Genomic DNA, 19,536 nt, shown 5'->3' on the forward strand with positions numbered 1-19,536 from the left:
CTGCGTCCCCGCAGCAGCAAGAAAAAATAATCTTCCACGTGTCGGCACGTTGAAGTGCTTCAAAACGTCCTTGCCCACCGTCACCCGTCCCAAGTTCTCTTGGCTGCACACGTGGGGAACAACCCGGGTGATCTACAGGTTGACAGACACCCCCCCCCTCCTCCTCTCAACCACCACAACCAGCTCACACCCCGACTGTCTGGGTTCGAACACCTGCGAGATGGCACAAGGCTACGCGGCCCCAGACGCACGGTTCAGACATTCAAGGGGCCGGCCCTGAGTTGATCTGCCCGCTCTCTGGCCGGATCCGAAGCACAACGACCCCACAATCTTCCTGTGAGGCCCACCCCACATCCACCACCACGGGCAGTACAAACACAATAAACACAGTCAAGGATCCTCCCTCCCTTCCTCCCCCCGTATAAGCCTTAACAGACTGCTGGAGGCAAGTGCTGTTAGCGCGTAGCACCTATTAAGGCCGGCACGGCACGCGAGGGGCTGGGTGGCCGACACCACGCCCGGCCGCCTTTGTCTTCCAAGTGGGGGATTTTTACACACCCACACCAGGTACGACTCATTTGAGGCTGAGGCAACAAACACCACAGCAGGCACCCTGCCGAGCCGACGATTGTGTTGTGATGCTGCCGATGGTAGCGGTACACAAACATACCAAAACATTGCCTTACCCAAAAAAAGGGTCATTGCCTGAAACGTCACGGGTTACAGATTGTTTTCCTTTCAGGGCAGTGTTATTGACGAATCGATGCACATGTTGCGATGATTATGATTATTTCAGGAGGCAGGGGCCCAATAATAATAAAACTGTGTAACAATGCTTTTTTGTCCCTGGGTAGTAAGTGTTAATTCCTAATTGCTTATGCATCAAAAGGACAGAAAATGACTATTATTATTCCCCACAAACTTTGCTTTTGTGACCAGGCCAGTGATATTTTGAAATTTACCTATTTTCACTTAGAAAACGTGGTGTGCATTTTGTCATTCCTTCAAGTAAAGTCCTGGTCACAAAAGCAAAGTTTTTGGGGAATGATAACCATTTTCTATACTTTTTAGGCATAAACAATAAAAATACCACTTACTACCCAGGGACAAAAATCGTGTTACTGATTATAATCAGTCAGGCTCTTTACGATGGGTGTCTTGCGATGGTAGTAAATATGTGTCGAGATTTGTTAAGGCCTAGAAAAGTACCGTATTTTTATTTTTTATCTTACCAGGTAAGGCCCACTGAGCTACATAGTTTTTTTTTCAGGAGCAATAGCTTGACGAAGTGGCTCATCGTGTGGACATTTATATCAGCCAAATACTCTGAACTCGTGATGTTGATTCTAAATGTGCAGGGAAAAGCCGGAGGACCTGGAGAAAACTTCACGCGACCACGGAGAGAGAGAGAGAGACACGCAAACTCCAAATATACAGCAGCAGGCGTCAGGGTTGGGATCGAACCAGCAACCTCCTGTATACCAGGCGAGGTAGTTAACATCCCCTAGCCACCGTGATGATGATCAGAGAGAGGGAGAGACACGCAAACTCAAAATATACAGTAGGCGTCAGGATCGGGATCGAACCAACAACCTCCTGTACACCAGGCGAGGTCGTTAACGTCTCATAGCCACCGTGATGATGATGAGAGAGACGCAAACTCAAAATATACAGCAGGCGTCAGGGTCGGGATCGGGATCGAACCAACAACCTCCTGTACACCAGGCGAGGTAGTTAACGTCTCCTAGCCACCGTGATGATGATGATGGTGATGAGAGAGACGCAAACTCAAAATATACAGCAGGCGTCAGGATCGGGATCGAACCAACGACCTCCTGTATACCAGGCGAGGGAGTTAACATCTCGCCACCTCGACGCACCTGTCAAGAAGCACATGTGCAAACCAACGAGGCATCCATCAGCAGGGCATATTTTCTCGCCCGGTATTTTCCGGAACGCTGCCATAGGCTGAACGTGAGTCACGGATTATCGGCGTGAAGGCACTGCCACTCCGATTATCACGGTTGGCTACGTGCGGTACGAAAGAAGTTAAACGTACAGAGAGTAAATATTCCCGTAATGAAATTAACGGGTTCATTAGCATCGGTGTGAATTTGGACCACGCATTGAGAGGTTGGTGTGGCGTGCCAAATTAATTCCCCGTAACAGCATTTCGGGCTGTTGCGGATTAAACGAATCCCAGCGGCTGCCAGAATCAATCTCGCCAGACCTCCTCTCCCTGCGTCTCTTCAATGCTGACGTTGGCCGCAACAGCGCGGCATGCTGCATTGTTGTGGGTTAGGTTTAGACTTCAATTGTCGCTGGTAGCGTGAGTGGCATGTAAAATACATGGGGGTTCTATGTCAGCGTGCTCCGTGTAACGGCCACAAAACTGCCGATGATTGTCATGAGTTTGACGCTACTACCGATGATGATACAGAAGCGCCACTGATTGATATTGTTGCTGCTTTTACGTATGTTGAACTTCTTTCGCGCCGTACGTAGCCAACCGCGCTAATAGAAGGTGCTGTTTCCGCTGATCCTGTTGATCTTGCTGCTACGAATGACTAATGCCCTTGATGACAGTGTTGCTGCTGATGATGTTTATGATGCTGATGATGATGCTGATGATGATGCTGATGATGATGCTGACACCACTCGATGTGCATATTCGCGGTGGTGGCGGCGATGCACTCTGGCGATCCCACGCTGTGGGAGGCGAGAGGTTGTTGGTGGATCAGACAAATAACTGAATGTCACCAAACTCCTCTCTTCCAGTGGGCAGAATCCAGTTCGCGTCTGTCCCTTCTGTGTGGGTTAAAGTGCGGCCTCCCTCACACGTGTGGGTTTTACCCGGGTACTCCAGTTTTCATCCACCGATGATCTGAAAACATCTTCATATGTAGAGGACTGCAGATCAATTGTTGTCGCCGGCCCACTGCCTGGCAGCAGCCCCTCCAACTTCGGTCAGTGGGTTCGTCGGCGATCGTCAGAGATGCAGTTTGCACGAGCGACGCTCATAGATACAACGAATCATTAAGATGCTTGTTCATATTCTTGGTTATTTCGGTCACGTAGAAGGGAAATAATAAAATAATATTAATATAAAAAATAGAAATAAATATTACTTTATTATTTCCCTTCTACGTGACTTTACTGAAAGAACCAAGAATATGAATCCCTGCAGTCACGAAAGCTTTAAATCAAGATGTTTGTTCATAATAAAGGTTTTTGGGTTAGATCGCGTAAGTATAAATGTGTCGAAACCCTCCACCACCCGACACAGCCTGTGATGGATTTGTTACATTGTTGAGTAAATCGACAACATTTACAATCTGAGCACCGAGACGTTTCGCTGGTAATTACATCAACCAGCATCATCGGGAGATTTGCCAGAATAGTGAAGCCATCCACCTGCTTCCGGTCTTAGATAGAAAGAGTCGTACTCAGATTGTAAATGTTGTGGATTCACTCTTCAACACACCGATGGGCTGAACTAGTAACCATTTGGCGTTTTTTTGTCAACGTGACAAATCCCTCACTGATTGGCCGTGTCGGGTGGTGGAGGTGTTTCGACACATTTATGCTTACGCGATCGAACCCAAAAACCTTTACTATGAATAATATTGGTCGCGAAAGCCTGCTACGTGTTAATAAGATAGTTGTTGTTGTTGTCGCTGATGATGCGACCGATAATGATGCCTTTGACGACGGCGCAACTGCTTTACTGCTGATGATGCTGCTGATGATGATGACCACCATCATCATCATGGTGCTATCAGCTGTTTTTTTAAAATCCTTTATATTAAGTTCACTTTCCTGCTTGCTTGCGCGCTTACGACCGTGCAAATCTTTCGGTCGTTTTTTAACCCACTTCCCGTGATCCAATCGAGCTGACATTTTGCACACAGACTCGTTGTGCGTGACAATTTATTTTCGTGAAAATTGTTTTCCAAAAATTTTCCACTTTTTAGGAAAATGTTTTTTTCATATTTTATTTAAAATACCAATGTGACAAAAATGAAACTCTTACTCAAGAAAAACAGAAATGAATAATAAAATAAAACCGATGCCACGCATATAAAGGCTTTATAGTGAAAAACTTTGTTTTTACGGGTTAATTTTTTTCGAGTCTGTTCGGCTGTGGCGAGACGTTTCCGTGGGGGGGTGTGAGGTTAGTAGGCCCCCCATAAACCCGCGCCGTGTTCCTTGTGCCGTTGCCGGGCGACGTTTCCTGCGAGGCTTCTTTATCGCACGACGTTTTAATTAACTCGCGGCGCGCGATGCCGTCAGCGCGAGGATGATTGGCAAACAAGGCGAGGCAATTAACCCCCCGGCAGCCGTGGGGGGGGGGAGGTGGGGTGGGGGGCAGAGAGCCAGGAGCCATCAAGCGAGTGATGATGCAATCGCCAAGTGAGAAGGGCTAGACCAGGGGTCGGCAACCAAAATAACAAGAAGAGCCATTTCTTTCCAATTCGGTACAAAATTCTGTATTTCAAGAGCCGCAATGCATCTGAGTACATCCGTACTCATCGTCAAGAAGCAGCCCGTAAAGAGCCGCATGCGGCTCCGGAGCCGTAGGTTGCCGACCCCTGGGCTAGACAAGAGTGGATGAAGGAGCAATGATGTCTTGACAAGTTCACGGACCCCCCGCCCCCAAATGTCTCTCTGTGGGGAGCGGTCGTGCAGCGAGCTGCGCTTCGGATTTTCCCTCTCGCGGCCACGGTTATCTGAACCGGCTCCTGGGCCTCCCCCCCCCCTAGGTCGACTCGGCCTCAAATGAGTAGCCTGGTGCGGTGTGTAAAGCATTCACCGCTAGGGAGACAAAGGCGGCCGGGAGTGGTGTTGACCAGACACCCCCTACGTGTGCCGTGCCGGCCTTTCATAGGTGCTCGCTAACAGCACTTGCGCCAAACAGTCTGTTAAGGCTACACGGGGGCTTTGCCTGACGTCATATCACCCCCACGCAGCCGGTGACGTCACTTTACCTTAGTGCAGCAATGACGTCACCCACCCCCGAGGTTAAAGGCCACAGGTTAGTGACGTCACGCGGCCTGACCATCACCACGCGAGCCAGAAGTGGTAACGCGCGCGCGCTCGCCTTCTCCATTAGAACCAAACAACAACAACAACAAACAGAACAACAACACCAACAACAACACCACGTGTAACGAAGCCCGTGAGGTACAAGCAAGAGAGCTTAAGGAAGCGGCCGCCTGGACTCGAAGGTAAGAATGGAGCGCGCGTGTTCAGCCCCACTGCTGCCACATGGCACAGTGTTACCGATCCATTCGTAGAGCCCTCGCACGTAAACCCTCACTAATTCATCGCCGCAATTCATTCACAGCCCTATCAACGTAGCCATAAGCCATTCGTAGCCATAACCCGTTCATAGTCCAAACACATAGCCATAACCCCAATCAATTCATAACCGCGATTGAATCATGGCCATATGAACATAGCCATAACCCATTTCTAGTCCTAACATAAACATAACTAATTCATCACCGCAATTCATTCACAGCCCTATCAACATAGCCATAACCCATTCATAGTCCTAACATAACCATAACTAATTCATCACCGCAATTGATTCGTAGCCCTATGAACGGACATAACCCATTCATAGTCCTGGCACATAACCCTAACCAATTCATAACCCTAATCCGTTCATAGCTCTAACACATAGCCATAACCCATTCATAGTTCAAACACATAGCTATAACCCATTCATAGTTCAAACACATATCCATAACCCATTCATAGTTCAAACACATAGCCATAACCCTAACCAATTCATAACCCTAATCCGTTCATAGCTCTAATACATAGCCATAACCCATTCATAGTTCAAACACATAGACATAACCCATTCATAGTCCTCGCACATAGCCATAACCCTAACTCATTTGTATTCCGAACACATGTTCCTAACCCATTCATATCTCAAACGCGTATCCTTTAGCCCTAATTCATCGGCATAACTCCAACACACAGCGCTAACCCTTTAGCCTTTACAATAACCCATTAAAAACTCTTCGTTCCAACCCGAGCACATGTCCCTAAACAAAGAGTTTGTATAGCCCAGAGCCAGTCATACATCTAATTGTGCACCAATCACATGGCTCGATTCACACCGACAGCGGTAACCTCTGACCCCAGCCCAGGGGGTCTGGATCCCTGCAGGCTCGGGAGCCGCATGCGGTGGCTCTTTAGGGGACTGCAGTGCGACTCTTGAAATTCGAAACAATAAATGTCTCTTCTTCTTGTTTCGGTCGCCGACCCCTGCTGCCCTAGCCCGATCGTAGCTCGAACTTTTAGCCAAACGCAACCCAAACCCCGAAACGCAGCCCTACCCCATGACTAACCAAATCGGTGCACGAATCCTAACGGATAGTTCAAACCTTTAGTCAAAACTCATGGCTCAGCAATGGCTACAACCCGCATTTAGTTGCCCGGCTCACAAATTAGCATTATTATCGCAAAAAGGACGAACGCGCTTTGAGAAGCGTTCCAGAGTCCATGCGTATGCAAGATTTTTCTTCCTTGCTACAATTATATTCATCTTATCATAAGACGCACTCCGCACCCCTACCCGTCTTGTGAAGGAAAATTTAAGGGACAAGTTGGGGGGGACCGTCTTATAATCCGGTAGGTGTGCGAGACCAGCATTGTATAACTTTATTGACACCGTGCACAAGTTTGTGGTGCATCTTATCATCCAGAGAATAACCGTACGGCGTAATCCCCATGTGCACGTTACGTGTGTCTTCTCCATCCCCGTACGCCACGTTCCACAGCTTCTCGGCGTGAAGGGGGGGGAAGTCCGCCGGGCGACACAGAAGCTCCTGCGCGATGTCGAACGAGGTGCCAGCGCCCGCGGGCACCAAGCGAAGCAAGGCGCAGTACATGGGCGGCGCGGCTAAGCGCGCGCGCACGGAGGGCGGCGGCGGTTCGGGGCCCCGGCAGCTGGAAGCCGGCATGGAGGGCGTGTTGCTCACGTGCAACATGCAGGAGCGCAGGTGCACGACCGAGGGCTACCAGATGCTCAACGAGCAAGCAGACCGCCTCTACGGCCCCGAGAAGGTGGGCGGATGAGGAGGTGCGGTGCGGGGGTTGGGGTGGGAGGTCGGGAGATACGGGAGATGATGGGCAGGTGGACGGGTAGGGAGGTGTCACGTGTAACGGAGTTTGGGAAGTTCCGACCAATGGAACGATTGGACAGTTACATTACCCTTAGCTATGTAAAGAAATACAAATGGAAGGAATGTTTCAAATAGTTTTATATTATCGGTCCCAGCGTTCTGGGTTCGTTGTAAGAGTCATGGTTTAGGGTCTTGGGGTGAGAGAAAGAATCGGACTTCATAGACTACACACTGTGATCCTCTGTGTATGCAGCGACTCCAATCTCTGCACTTTCAAAGGCACTTTAAACACGGGGAAACTACGGTGATAATCTTGCAGACACAAGGGTTGATTTCTAATAAAAACAGACAATTCAAACATTTGGTAATCGCGATAATCTTCTAGCACGAGGCTTTCACCGAGGCGACTGTGTTTCGCAGACATAGTCTGCAGTAATTCTAGATTTGAAGCTTTCGTGACTGCAAGGATTCATGTTCTTAGGTTTTTTCGGTAAAGTCACGTAGGTAAAACATTAAAATTAATAAAAGTTAAATAAAATAAAAAATCACGACGGAAGCTTGTGTTGCCTCCGAAACGTCGTGATTTTTATTTTATTTTACTTTTATTAATTTTAATGTTTTACCTACGTGACTTTACCGAAAAAACCTAAGAATATAGTCTACAGTAGCTATGCTGTCGGGGGGTGATGTTACCGTTTGTCTTCCCAACTGAGCGATTCGTTTTTTGGCCAATTTCAAAACGTCAACTGTGACGCCGAAATTCGCTGACAATTCCCATGACCGTGGGTGACCACAGTTTGACGACGACGAGGAGGAGGGCGGCGGTGGCGCCGCCGACGGTGCCGACAAGCGCAATGACGACGACGGCGACGACGACGACGCGGAAGCGGCGCTGCAGAAGGAGGTGGCGCAGATCAAGAAGAGGGGGGCAGCCACCCAGCGGCGCTTTCGGGCCGTGACGAGCGGCGCCAACAACTTGGTGTTCATCCGCTCCGTGGGCGTCGGTCAGTAGCGGTTTCACGTCTCCGTGGTGGTGTCCGTGCTTTGCCAAACTTCGTGTACAAATAGAGACGAGCTAAAATACACTCGGCTGCAGCCTGAGCCTACCATAGTAGCAACATATTTTTTTGTCATCTGTGACGTTTAACCACACTCCCGTCGGTTACTCAAGAAATTATGCCATGACCTGTGAAAAATGAAAAAATATTTCGCTCGGCACTACTTGGATCGTAGCTATTTATTTAAAACATACATTTTTGTAAATATTACGTCAGGATACAGTATATATTTACGAAAAAAAGAAATAGGATACAATAATCGTAATGCACCCTATTCTCTAGATTATAAGAGGCTTCGGGAAGTAAGACGCACCCCAACTGGTGCCCGGTGTTAATAGTTATACAAATCTGGTCTGACACAACACACGCTTTCCAGATTAAAAGGTACACCCAAGGTCATTATTACAAATGAAACTGCTCTTACCTCTCGAGTTCTCACCCGGTCAAACATAACAAACTAGCTCATCTCTTCATACCGAGGCAACCCTCCACAACCTGCAGAGGGAGGATCTGCCGCTCCCCTGGGTGCTCTCCGAGCGACTGACCGACCCGCCTGTGTGCCCCCGCCGTTCCCTCACACAGAGCCCGACACGCTGGTGCACGGCATCCTGAGCGAGCTGGCTGAGCGGCGCCAGAGCAAGAGCCGGCACGTGCTGCGCGTGCTGCCCGTGACGGCGTCGTGCCGCGCGTACCCGGCCGACGTGGAGCGAGCCGCCGAGGCCCACCTCCCGCGGTGGTTCGCCGCGCCGCACCGCGCCACCTTCCAGGTGGTCTACAAGGCGCGCAACAACGGAAACATGCACCGCGAGGAGACCATCAAGGCCGTCGCCGGTGAGAGCCGTGGGAAGCCACCGGAGCCACCGCTCAGTCGGGATATACACTTGGCAATCATCGCCCCCCCCACCGCCCCACCGCCCCCTATTGGCAGACTCATTTCCACTTGCAGGCCAGTTGCTGAGTTACCTTGTGCAGCAAAGTGACAGCTGCTACCTTTCAGAAATGTTGTAGCTGAGACGTGATGTCAGTTGCTTATCGCGTGTAAAGCGCTGCCGACGCCCGGGGATAAAGGGCGATCATTCAATTGGAAATATTTGATCCTTTATTATTTCTGCTGTTGCGTTTAGCCGAGAAAGGGTCATCGCATCTTCCACCCTCCGTTCCGGCCTGTCACTCATAACAGCAGTCGATGCATCCTTCGGAGCAGAGGCCCTTACACTTGTCCATCTGACGCAGCCGGGTGTGTCGAGGATGGCCAGCTAAACACTTGCAGTCACCACGTGCTCTTACTCCATGCCGTGACTTGACGCACAGCCGTGCTCTCCGGCGTCCATTTTTCGGCATCTGCTACCAGTCATGGCCAAGCCGCCGCTGGGAAATCCATAGTGCCAGCAGGGCCTGTTAAACCGCTCTTCTACCAGCCCATCCAGGCCACATCAGCACAGGGGGGGACATCAAGGTATGGGTGGTTTTCCTCTGTCTATTTGCCCAGTTGATCCAGATCCAAATCGCGAAACTCCGGCCTCACAAGACGGCTGAATCTGGCTCGGGGCTAAGCAGGGCCGTGAGGTTAATAGATTCTGTCGTATGCTACGTCACGCAGTACAATGGCCGACACAACGTATACTCTAAAACTAAACTAAACTTTTTATTTTATCAGGTAAGGCCCACTGAGCTATATAGCTCTTTTTCAGAAGTGACTTGGCCACAAATTATAGCTCAACAAAGGGGCTTGTCACGTGGAAATGTATAGCAGCCAAATACTCAACACGTGTTTTTAAGTGTGGAGGGAAAAACCGGAGGACGACCCGACCGGAGAAAAATGCACGCGACCACAGGAAGAACACGCATACTCCAAATAGACAGGCGTCTGGGTCGGGGTCGAACCCACGCCCTCCTGCATACCAGGCGAGGGAGTTAACAGCTCGCCACTGCGGCGCCCTCATTGCATGTGGCGTCAGCGGCAGGGCTCGTGTTCGTGCAGTGGGAAAAAACAAACGAGCACCTCCTGAGCAATCCTGGCGCGGCTCAGTTGCACAGTGGAAAACAGGTATTTGGTTTAATAAGGGCTGCTGGGTAAATCTTTAGTGCTGGCAAGGGGCCTTTATTTGGTTCGGCTGAAGTTGTTGCCGCCGATTGACCGCTTAGGAGTGGTGCTGAAGCTGAATGCGGAGAACCAAGTGGACCTGACGGAGCCCGAGCTCACCGTGGTGGTGGAGGTGATCCGCGCCGTCTGCTGCCTGAGTGTCGTGCGCGACTACGTCCGCCTGCGCAAGTACAACCTGCAGGTGTGGACTGTGAGCAAATAGGAACGCGGTTTATCATCATCGTTGTCGCCATCGGCAGCCATGAACTACGCACTGCTCGGATGTTGAACCCTCCCCTAGGTCATCGCCATCTCTCGTGGTTCCGCTTTGCAAATGAGGGGGCGCTAACCCATCTCATCTCCATCCTCGTGGTGATCGTTTTCTTGGGCACTTTCTCTCTTTGGCTGTCTCTCGATCGTCGTTAGTCTCCGCCCACCTGCCATCATCCCTGCTAGCGGCGTGTCCCGTTTAAGTCACTTTCTTTTCTTAATGGAAAAAGTTGCGGATTTAACTTATGTTTGTTCTCTAAACCATGTGTTTCCTCTCCGTCTCAGTGTAATCTCAAGCATGCATCTCTCCCCGCTTCTTTGCACACTTGTCAGCTTTTGTTCCATCCTCTTCGTCAATGTCCATGTTTTTAACCCTTAAGTCATGGCAGACAATTCACCACGATTCAATGTATTCCTCTTGAGACGCCTCTCTACATTGCCCGGACTCCCCTCGCATCTCATGTTGTCATTTGTTCTGTACACTGTTTTGTCCATTGTCTTGATTAAAAATCATCATCAGCTATGATCAATCCACCACTGGATGAAGGCGCTTCTACAAGCCGCCATAATCTCCTCTGACAATCCTGAAATGTAATCTCCTGGCACCTGCAGAAACAGAAATAGAGCAAAAAAAAAAATCGCGACATCGAAAACACCGTTTTTATATTTCGTGCTATTACAAAAAAAAAAACGCCCTCGATTTTCCTGCAGGAGGTGGCCAAGTTGGGGCCGTGCGTGGAGGTCAAGCAGCGGCCTCAGAAAGCCACTCAGGCCACCGCAGACGCTGCGGAGGGAGACCTGCCGGCTGCGGGGAAAAAAGAGGCGGCCGAGGGTGAGGATAAGTGCGAGAAGGACGCTGGCAAGGGCAAAGACGCGGTTTTAGGCGAGAGTTTGGGGAAAGGCGACGGCGGCGGCGATGACAAGGGTGCGGCGGCAGGAGGAACGAGCGAGGCAGCATCGAGCGGAGAAGCGCCCCGTGGCGAGGGCAGCACGGAACCAGCAGCCAGCGACAGCGACGCGAAGCAGGGAAAAAACGGGGACCAGGCCGCACCGCCGTGCGAGCAGGATGAGAGCCGCGGAGACGAGAAGGGTCCAGGGAAGGAGGACGAGGTTCCTGTTGGAGGGATCGAGTGACACGTGCGCTTGGTACGGGGTTGCAATGAATACGGCCGTAGCCAAATAAGTAAAAAAAAAAGGAGGATCGGATGACACAAATGTTTTTCATCTCTTCCAAGTCCATACAGTTTGAAGGGGATTGTGGGAGGAAATATTCAGCTGTCTACCAGTTCAAAAAAGAGACTTGCGAGACTTGTTCGCGTTTTTTTGTTTGTTAAGAATAAGATTGCAGAGTGAAGTTCAAGGAGGCTTTAAAGGCATCACCGCGGTGTTAGAAAAGAAGGGCAATTCAAGTAAAACCGTTTCTTTGCTGTCTTTCCACAATTAAACTACGAGTGTGTGGTTTGCACCCTCACATTGTATCTTGAGGGCAATTGTTAATTTTTTTATGCTGGGAGTCCAAATTTTATTCCTTAACTGTAAAAAAAAGAAGATTCTTGGCTGGCCACAGGAATTTATTTTCTCGAGCGAGGTACTTCCTTTTCAAGTCCACACAATTGTTTTGTGTATGGAGTTCAGGTGTTTCCATTGTGTTCATTGACGTGGGGATTTATTTTTAACCAGACCTTGAGAATGTGTGAAGATTTCAATCTGTTACGAAGCATATTTTTACAGTTTGCATTTTTTTAATGTACCAAATGTTTGATTCGCAAATAAAACCCAGGCTATTGAAATGTGGCCCCTTCAAGTTTTCTTGGTGACTCAGATGATACTTATTGTACTGGCAACTCGTCCCGTGATGATCATCAGCCACTGCTGGATGAAGGCCACCAATTTCCCTTGTCATTCTTCACAGTCCTACGCTGCCACAGTCCATCTCACTCCTGCACCGAGCTAATCTCATCGCTACATCTCTGCAACTGTCGACCTCTTGGGCGTGATCTCTCTTCTGAAAGCCATTTGATTACCCGACTTTTCCATCGGCCCTCGTCTCGTCAAGCGATGCATACTGATGAAGTTCACTTTGTTCAGTCGTGTACTAGTTTCTCCAACTTGAGGTTTATTTTCCCGATCAGTGTGCGCCTCTTTGTCTCTTAACTGCAATTCTAAGGACGCAGTTTGCGTTGTTGTCCATCTGTCTTTTGCTCCACGTTTCTGATCCACATCGTAGTATGCATCGACTGAACATTTTATTCTGCAGACATGGGTTTGCCACGTTTCGCCTCGTTATTTAATCATTTTAACCCTATATTATTATGTAAATTCCCCAGGTATAAATACTACATTAATTATTTTTCGGTTGTCTCCTTCCAACAATAGGTATTTGTATTTAGCAAAGTGCTGGACATGACCTTTTGTTTAATCTCGAGTCCAACGTTGCAATTCGTTTCCATCAGATGTCATTAATACGCCATCAGCAAATCTGACAATACTAATATTTTTCCATGTATGCTTATGCATTTATCTCAGAAAATATTCTCTAATATTTGGAGTATCTAAGTTATTGCAAAGTAATGTGAATACATATACTTTGTGTCTTTTGGTAAAGCCACGTAGATAGAAAAAATTATAATGATATTACTATATTATAATTTTTATTATTTCTTCTATCTACGTGGCTTCAGGGGCTGGTCACCCCGTGGTGCCCTTATAAAACTCAACGTTTAACCTACTCACGCCGGCTTGTGCCCGCCCTCACAGTCGGGCATATTTGCGGAATACACCACGCCGCCGTTGACCCTGGCCATTGACCGAGCAACCCAACGTTCCTACCAGCTCCCTCCGCAGGAATGTGTTCTTATTTTACGCGGGTTTGACACAATCGGCCTTAAGCTGATTTACAAGAATGAACCCGCGAAGGACCTTGGCAGTGGGAGAAAAAAAAGTTACAGCGGCGAATAAATCGTAACGTTGCGAACAAACAGCGGGAAAAAAACCCCAAAATCCAATGAATGCGCCCAATTCAAGTAACGCTGGCAGCAGGTAAGCAGGGAAATAAAACGACGGTAAAACTCGCGTGGAGTGCGCAATTAAATGTCGCATGCCCCCCCACCCCACAACGTTTGGTGCCACATTGGAGGCGCGTGGGTTCGATGCAGAACCCTGACGCTTATATAGTTGGAGTTTGCGTGTTCTCTCTCTCCGCGTGGTGGCGTGGATTTTTCTCCGGGTCCTTCGGTTTTTCCCTCCACATTTAGAAACACGCGCTTAAGAGGATTTGGCTTCAGCTATGAATTTCCACGTGTCGACGAGCCACTTCGTTGAGCTATAATTTGTGATAGCCGGGTGGCTTCTGTAAAACAGCCTTGTAGTTTAGCTCAGTGGGGGCCTTACCTGGTGAAAAAAAAACCTTTCCATAGTTTGTCCTACTCTGGACCAAACTCATACTTGTCAACCCACACGGCTCACCCCGTATTCTGATAGAGGGGATTTGAGTGTTCCGGTCCATGCGGCGAAGAGCCGTTTCAATACGGGCAACATTTTTTTGGTCTATTTGTGTTTCTCCTTTGTGATGGGACTCTGTAGGATGAACGTTGAGATTTATAAAGGGCACGGGGTGACCAATAAGGTCCGAATTGGTCTGTAATAAGGTAGGGCACTGATTAGGGGTTGACAGGTATGTAGTAGTGTAGTGTATAGTGTAGTTTATAGTAGTGTATAGTGTATACAATGAACGTTGAGATTTATAAAGGGCACGGGGGTGACCAATAAGGTCCGAATTGGTTTGTAATAGTGTAGGGCACTTGTGAGGGGTTGACAGCTTTGCAAACTCACCGAAAGACCCAAAGCCCGTCTTGGGGACTCGAGCAGTGGAGTTTGTGCCACCCGCTGGGATTGAGAGAGCTCTCAGCGCCCTCTTGTGAACGAGCCGGTTGGTTAAAGCGCTCGCGAGCCTAGGTGTATTGTTTGTGTTGTTGTAGCCCGACACGGGACAAAGTTATCCATAAACAAACAAACAAAGTCTCTCATGGATAATTTTGGTAGCGAAAGCCCCGACTGCGCGTCAATGGGGAATCTTCAAGGGGGGAATAAACCACGCGTCACCCGCCACTCATTCCCAGCAAGAAAACTACCAGGCAAACGATACACAAACTTGGTCGCTTGCCTTCCAACATTGCTCCAGTTTTTTGTTATCGATTTGAACAAATTTGCATTTACCCTCCCCCCCCCACCGCCCGTTCCACGACGCGACAACTTGATTAGAGAGACTTTGTCCGGTGCGGTTGAGGAAGGGGGTTTTATAGTTAAAAAAAAAACCTTTCTAGTACTCCACCATGATGAGCTCACCCAACATAAACTTGATCGTGAAAATAAATTCAAGAATGAATCGATAATAACAATCGAATCATCAACGAATCGTTAATAATAATTTAATCGCGAAAATAATGTATAAGATCGCCACACATTTACATTGCGTCGTCACTACCAACCACTGAAACCACAAAACGTGCGCTTAATTATCTGAAGCTTAACCCCGTCGTCACGACGACTTTACAGCTAGTAATTATAAACAACAACAATAACAACAACATTATTGTGTTGTCTCCATATATATAAAAGGCAAAGTTGTGATTATGTGTCTGTTCAAAATGTTTAGCGTAAAGTCACGTAGAAGGGAAGTAATAAAATAATAAAAATAAAACATAATAAAATAAAATAATTCTCACGACGTTTCGGCTACAACGCAAGCAGCCGTCTTCACCTGAAGACGAATTATTTTATTTTATTATGTTTTATTTTTATTATTTTATTACTTCCCTTCTACGTGACTTTACCGAAAGAACCAAGAAAATGGATCCCTGCAGTCACGAAAGCTGTAAATCGAAATGTTTAGCGTATTTCCCGAAATGCAACAAACTGGAAATTTGCCATGTGGGTACTTTCCAGACTGTACACCATGCACAAATTATTAAAAGACACTTTTGTGTGTGTTTTTTTTTTGGGGGGGGGGGTGGGGGGAGCTCAATAATGCATTGATTTTTTGCACGGCAAGTGAACTGTGACGTCAAATATGTCACGTGACCCGCGCACGTGGAAGCGTAACGCAGTGTAGTGTAGCGGGTAGCGCCACGCTGCGCTACGAACTCGGCGACCCGAGTTCGATTCCCGCTTACGGCCACCACCGGTGACAATTATTTTAACCGCTTCTGGGCCTCCCCTAGGTCGACTCAGCCTCAAACGAGTAACTGGTCTGGTGTGTGAACATCGTCACGGTGGGGACAAAGGCAGCCAGGCGTGGTGCTGTCACCCACCCCCTCGTGTGCCGTGCCGGCCTTCATAGGTGCTCGCTAACAGCACTTGCCCCAACAGTCTCCAGACTACACGGGGGATCTTTGTCTTTATCCTGTGTGTGGGGGGGGTAGCGATTCGCGCGCTGCGCTACGAACCCGGCGACCCGAGTTCGATCCCCGCTCACGGCCACCACCGCTGACGATTATTTGAACCGGTCCTGGGCCTCCCCTAGGTCGACTCAGCCTCAAACGAGTAACTGGTGTGGTGTGTGAACAATCGCCACTGGGGAGACAAAGGCGGCCGGGCGTGGTGAAATCCAAGTCCCGGGCGAAGCCGGAGGCAGTAAAACGAGTTATTGATATTTGGGCAATATCCGTGGTGGGGGGGGGGGGCACCCAGCAAGGCCCCCCGCGCCGCCACTTCGCATTTCCCACATCACATAAGCGCGCGCGCGCTCGCCCATTGGCTCGCGGGGGGAGTTCCCCTCCACGTCCCCCCGCCCGCCCCGCCCGAATCGCCCGCATCGCGCCTCGCCATTGGCTCGCGGACCACCCCGCCCCCCGCCGCCCCCCTCGCGACGACCAATCGGCGCGCGGCGGTCGCATTGGTCTGCGCTTATCCGAACTAGGAGATCAAAACCGGTGGATCGACGGCTTTGGCGGCCTCATCGCTGAGCGCCGCTGCCGCTGTACCCTCCACCAACATCATCACCACCATCATCACCGTCACTCCTCCATGGACCTCACCCTGTCCTCCATGGACGCGCTGGAGGCTTTGGCCGACGAGGTCGCCCTCGAGGGCCTGGACGGGGTGACCCCGAGCGCGCTGTGGGTCCGCCTCGCCGCCCGCTCGCCTCCCTTCCCCGGCGGGGGGGCCCCGCGCCGCGACGTGGCCCTCCGCGCCTTCCTCTGGGCCGCCCTGGCCTCGCACCCGGGCGTCGACTTCTACGAGCTGCCCGTGCCGCGGCCTCCGCTGCTGCTGCGCGAGACGGCGGCGGTGGAGGTGGATGCGGCAAGAGACGAGGGGTAAACACGCGGAGCGCAGCGGGCGGCGTGGCACGAGTGTCGCGCGGTCGGAGTGAGACTTGGGGTTGGGGTGAGATTGGGGTTGGGGTGAGGTTGGATGAGATTGGGGTGAGACCGGGGTTGGGGTGAGGTTGGAGTTAGACTGTGGTTGGGGTGAGGTTGGATGAGATTGGGGTTGGGGTGAGACCGGGGTTGGGATGAGACCGGAGTTGGGGTGAGACCGAAGTTGGGGTGAGATTGGGGTTGGGATGAGACCGGAGTTGGGGTGAGACCGGAGTTGGGGTGAGATTGGGGTTGGGATGAGACCGGAATTGGGGTGAGACCGGAGTTGGGGTGAGATTGGGGTTGGGATGAGACCGGAGTTGGGGTGAGACCGGAGTTGGGGTGAGACCGAAGTTGGGATGAGACCGAAGTTGGGGTGAGACCGTGGTTGGGGTGAGACCGGAGTTGGGATGAGACCGGAGTTGGGGTGAGATTGGGGTTGGGGTGAGACCGTGGTTGGGGTGAGACCTTGGTTGGGGTGAGATTGGGGTTGGGATGAGACCGGAGTTGGGGTGAGACCGAAGTTGGGGTGAGATTGGGGTTGGGATGAGACCGGAGTTGGGGTGAGACCGAAGTTGGGATGAGACCGAAGTTGGGGTGAGACCGTGGTTGGGGTGAGACCGGAGTTGGGATGAGACCGGAGTTGGGGTGAGATTGGGGTTGGGGTGAGACCGTGGTTGGGGTGAGACCTTGGTTGGGGTGAGATTGGGGTTGGGATGAGACCGAAGTTGGGGTGAGACCGAAGTTGGGGTGAGACCGGAGTTGGGGTGAGACCGGAGTTGGGGTGAGACCGGAGTTGGGGTGAGACCGGAGTTGGGGTGAGACCGAAGTTGGGGTGAGATTGGGGTTGGGATGAGACCGGAGTTGGGATGAGACCGGAGTTGGGGTGAGATTGGGGTTGGGATGAGACCGGAGTTGGGGTGAGACCGAAGTTGGGGTGAGATTGGGGTTGGGATGAGACCGAAGTTGGGGTGAGACCGGAGTTGGGGTGAGACCGGAGTTGGGGTGAGACCGGAGTTGGGGTGAGACCGAAGTTGGGGTGAGACCGGAGTTGGGGTGAGACCGGAGTTGGGGTGAGACCGAAGTTGGGGTGAGACAGAAGTTGGGGTGAGACCGAAGTTGGGGTGAGACCGGAGTTGGGGTGAGACCGGAGTTGGGATGAGACCGAAGTTGGGGTGAGACCGGAGTTGGGGTGAGACCGGAGTTGGGGTGAGACCGAAGTTGGGGTGAGACCGAAGTTGGGGTGAGACCGGAGTTGGGGTGAGACCGGAGTTGGGGTGAGACCGAAGTTGGGGTGAGACCGTGGTTGGGGTGAGACCGGAGTTGGGATGAGACCGGAGTTGGGGTGAGATTGGGGTTGGGGTGAGACCGTGGTTGGGGTGAGACCTTGGTTGGGGTGAGATTGGGGTTGGGGTGAGACCGGGGTTGGGATGAGACCGGAGTTGGGGTGAGACCGAAGTTGGGGTGAGACCGAAGTTGGGGTGAGACCGGAGTTGGGGTGAGACCGGAGTTGGGGTGAGACCGGAGTTGGGGTGAGACCGAAGTTGGGGTGAGACCGAAGTTGGGGTGAGACCGGAGTTGGGGTGAGACCGGAGTTGGGGTGAGACCGAAGTTGGGGTGAGACCGGAGTTGGGGTGAGACCGGAGTTGGGGTGAGACCGGAGTTGGGGTGAGACCGAGGTTGGGGTGAGACCGTGGTTGGGGTGAGACCGGAGTTGGGATGAGACCGGAGTTGGGGTGAGATTGGGGTTGGGGTGAGACCGTGGTTGGGGTGAGACCGGAGTTGGGATGAGACCGGAGTTGGGGTGAGATTGGGGTTGGGGTGAGACCGTGGTTGGGGTGAGACCTTGGTTGGGGTGAGATTGGGGTTGGGGTGAGACCGGGGTTGGGATGAGACCGGAGTTGGGGTGAGACCGGAGTTGGGGTGAGACCTTGGTTGGGGTGAGACCGGAGTTGGGGTGAGACCGGAGCTGGGACCGAGACGGGGTTTGGAGGGTGGCTCGGGTAACCCCTTGCCCTGGTATTGTGTTGACACTTGCTTGCAGTGTAACTGGACAGTTGTCATAGATCCCAGGCTGCCTGAGAAATACGTCCTGGCTTGATCTCTCCGTCTGATCTGGCGCGGGGTGCGTGTAACGCGTTCGCAGCGTGTTGCCAATATACCGATCGGATGAGGGCCTCCCTCCCCCATCCACACGCTGTCGTGCCGCTCGTGACGATTATTCGACCATACTTCACCACGCTGGTCCGCGATGTGCTCCGGTTGAGAAGCCGGTCGCATTGGTTCGAAAATTACACAAACACTTGGGGAGACTCGAACCAGCGCAAGGAAGAGGCCCATCAAGGCACAATTCGCAAACGCCTCTTGCCCTGACAGCTGCCCCGTCGGCTTTCCCAGGTTCTTTTTTTTATTGCCGATTCAAGAAATTCACAAGACACAACAACGCGTGTTGGCAAAAGCGTTACGCAACCCAAGTGTTTGCGTTTTTTTTTTTAACAAGTCGTCGTTAAATGGGCAATCCTCTTTTCGATGCGTGGCTGGCAGCCCCCTCTCGCTCATCGTCATCCACGTGGCCTGCCACGGGCCCCAATACCGCACCTCCTCCGACGAGCACGGTTGGACAT

General features: G+C 51.0%; 2 protein-coding genes across 4 annotated transcripts in view; both read left to right on the forward strand.

Annotated features, from left to right (window-relative positions):
• The first annotated feature begins 5,045 nt into the window (after nucleotides 1-5,045).
• THUMPD1 (THUMP domain containing 1) lies at nucleotides 5,046-12,344 on the forward strand. The gene is made up of 6 exons (XM_061548969.1): nucleotides 5,046-5,228; nucleotides 6,801-7,086; nucleotides 7,942-8,149; nucleotides 8,786-9,034; nucleotides 10,349-10,488; nucleotides 11,268-12,344. Exons 2-6 carry the CDS (start codon nucleotides 6,856-6,858, stop codon nucleotides 11,688-11,690), a joined length of 1,251 nt encoding a protein of 416 aa, XP_061404953.1. The 5' UTR covers nucleotides 5,046-5,228; nucleotides 6,801-6,855; the 3' UTR covers nucleotides 11,691-12,344.
• A 4,154-nt stretch (nucleotides 12,345-16,498) lies between these two features.
• Nucleotides 16,499-19,536, forward strand: part of GTF3C1 (general transcription factor IIIC subunit 1) — a 35,168-nt gene continuing 32,130 nt past the window's right edge. For all 3 annotated transcript variants that reach the window (XM_061548844.1, XM_061548845.1, XM_061548847.1), the window contains exon 1: nucleotides 16,499-16,870. In XM_061548844.1, coding sequence (XP_061404828.1) covers nucleotides 16,581-16,870 — 290 coding nt within the window. In that variant the 5' untranslated portion in view covers nucleotides 16,499-16,580. The remainder of the gene's footprint in view (nucleotides 16,871-19,536) is intronic.

This window comes from Lethenteron reissneri, chromosome 10 (assembly GCF_015708825.2).
Source record: "Lethenteron reissneri isolate LAM-NWPU_2019-01 chromosome 10, ASM1570882v1, whole genome shotgun sequence".
NCBI classification, from domain to species: Eukaryota; Metazoa; Chordata; class Hyperoartia; order Petromyzontiformes; family Petromyzontidae; genus Lethenteron; species Lethenteron reissneri.

Excerpts from the sequence above, each read along its gene's own strand:
- THUMPD1 (XM_061548969.1), top strand. The coding sequence starts at position 6,856 with ATGTCGAACGAGGTGCCAGCGCCCGCGGGCACCAAGCGAAGCAAGGCG. Across the intron at positions 9,035-10,348 it reads GACCATCAAGGCCGTCGCCG|GAGTGGTGCTGAAGCTGAAT; the intron begins GTGAGAGCCGTG and ends TTGACCGCTTAG. Across the intron at positions 10,489-11,267 it reads TGCGCAAGTACAACCTGCAG|GAGGTGGCCAAGTTGGGGCC; the intron begins GTGTGGACTGTG and ends ATTTTCCTGCAG.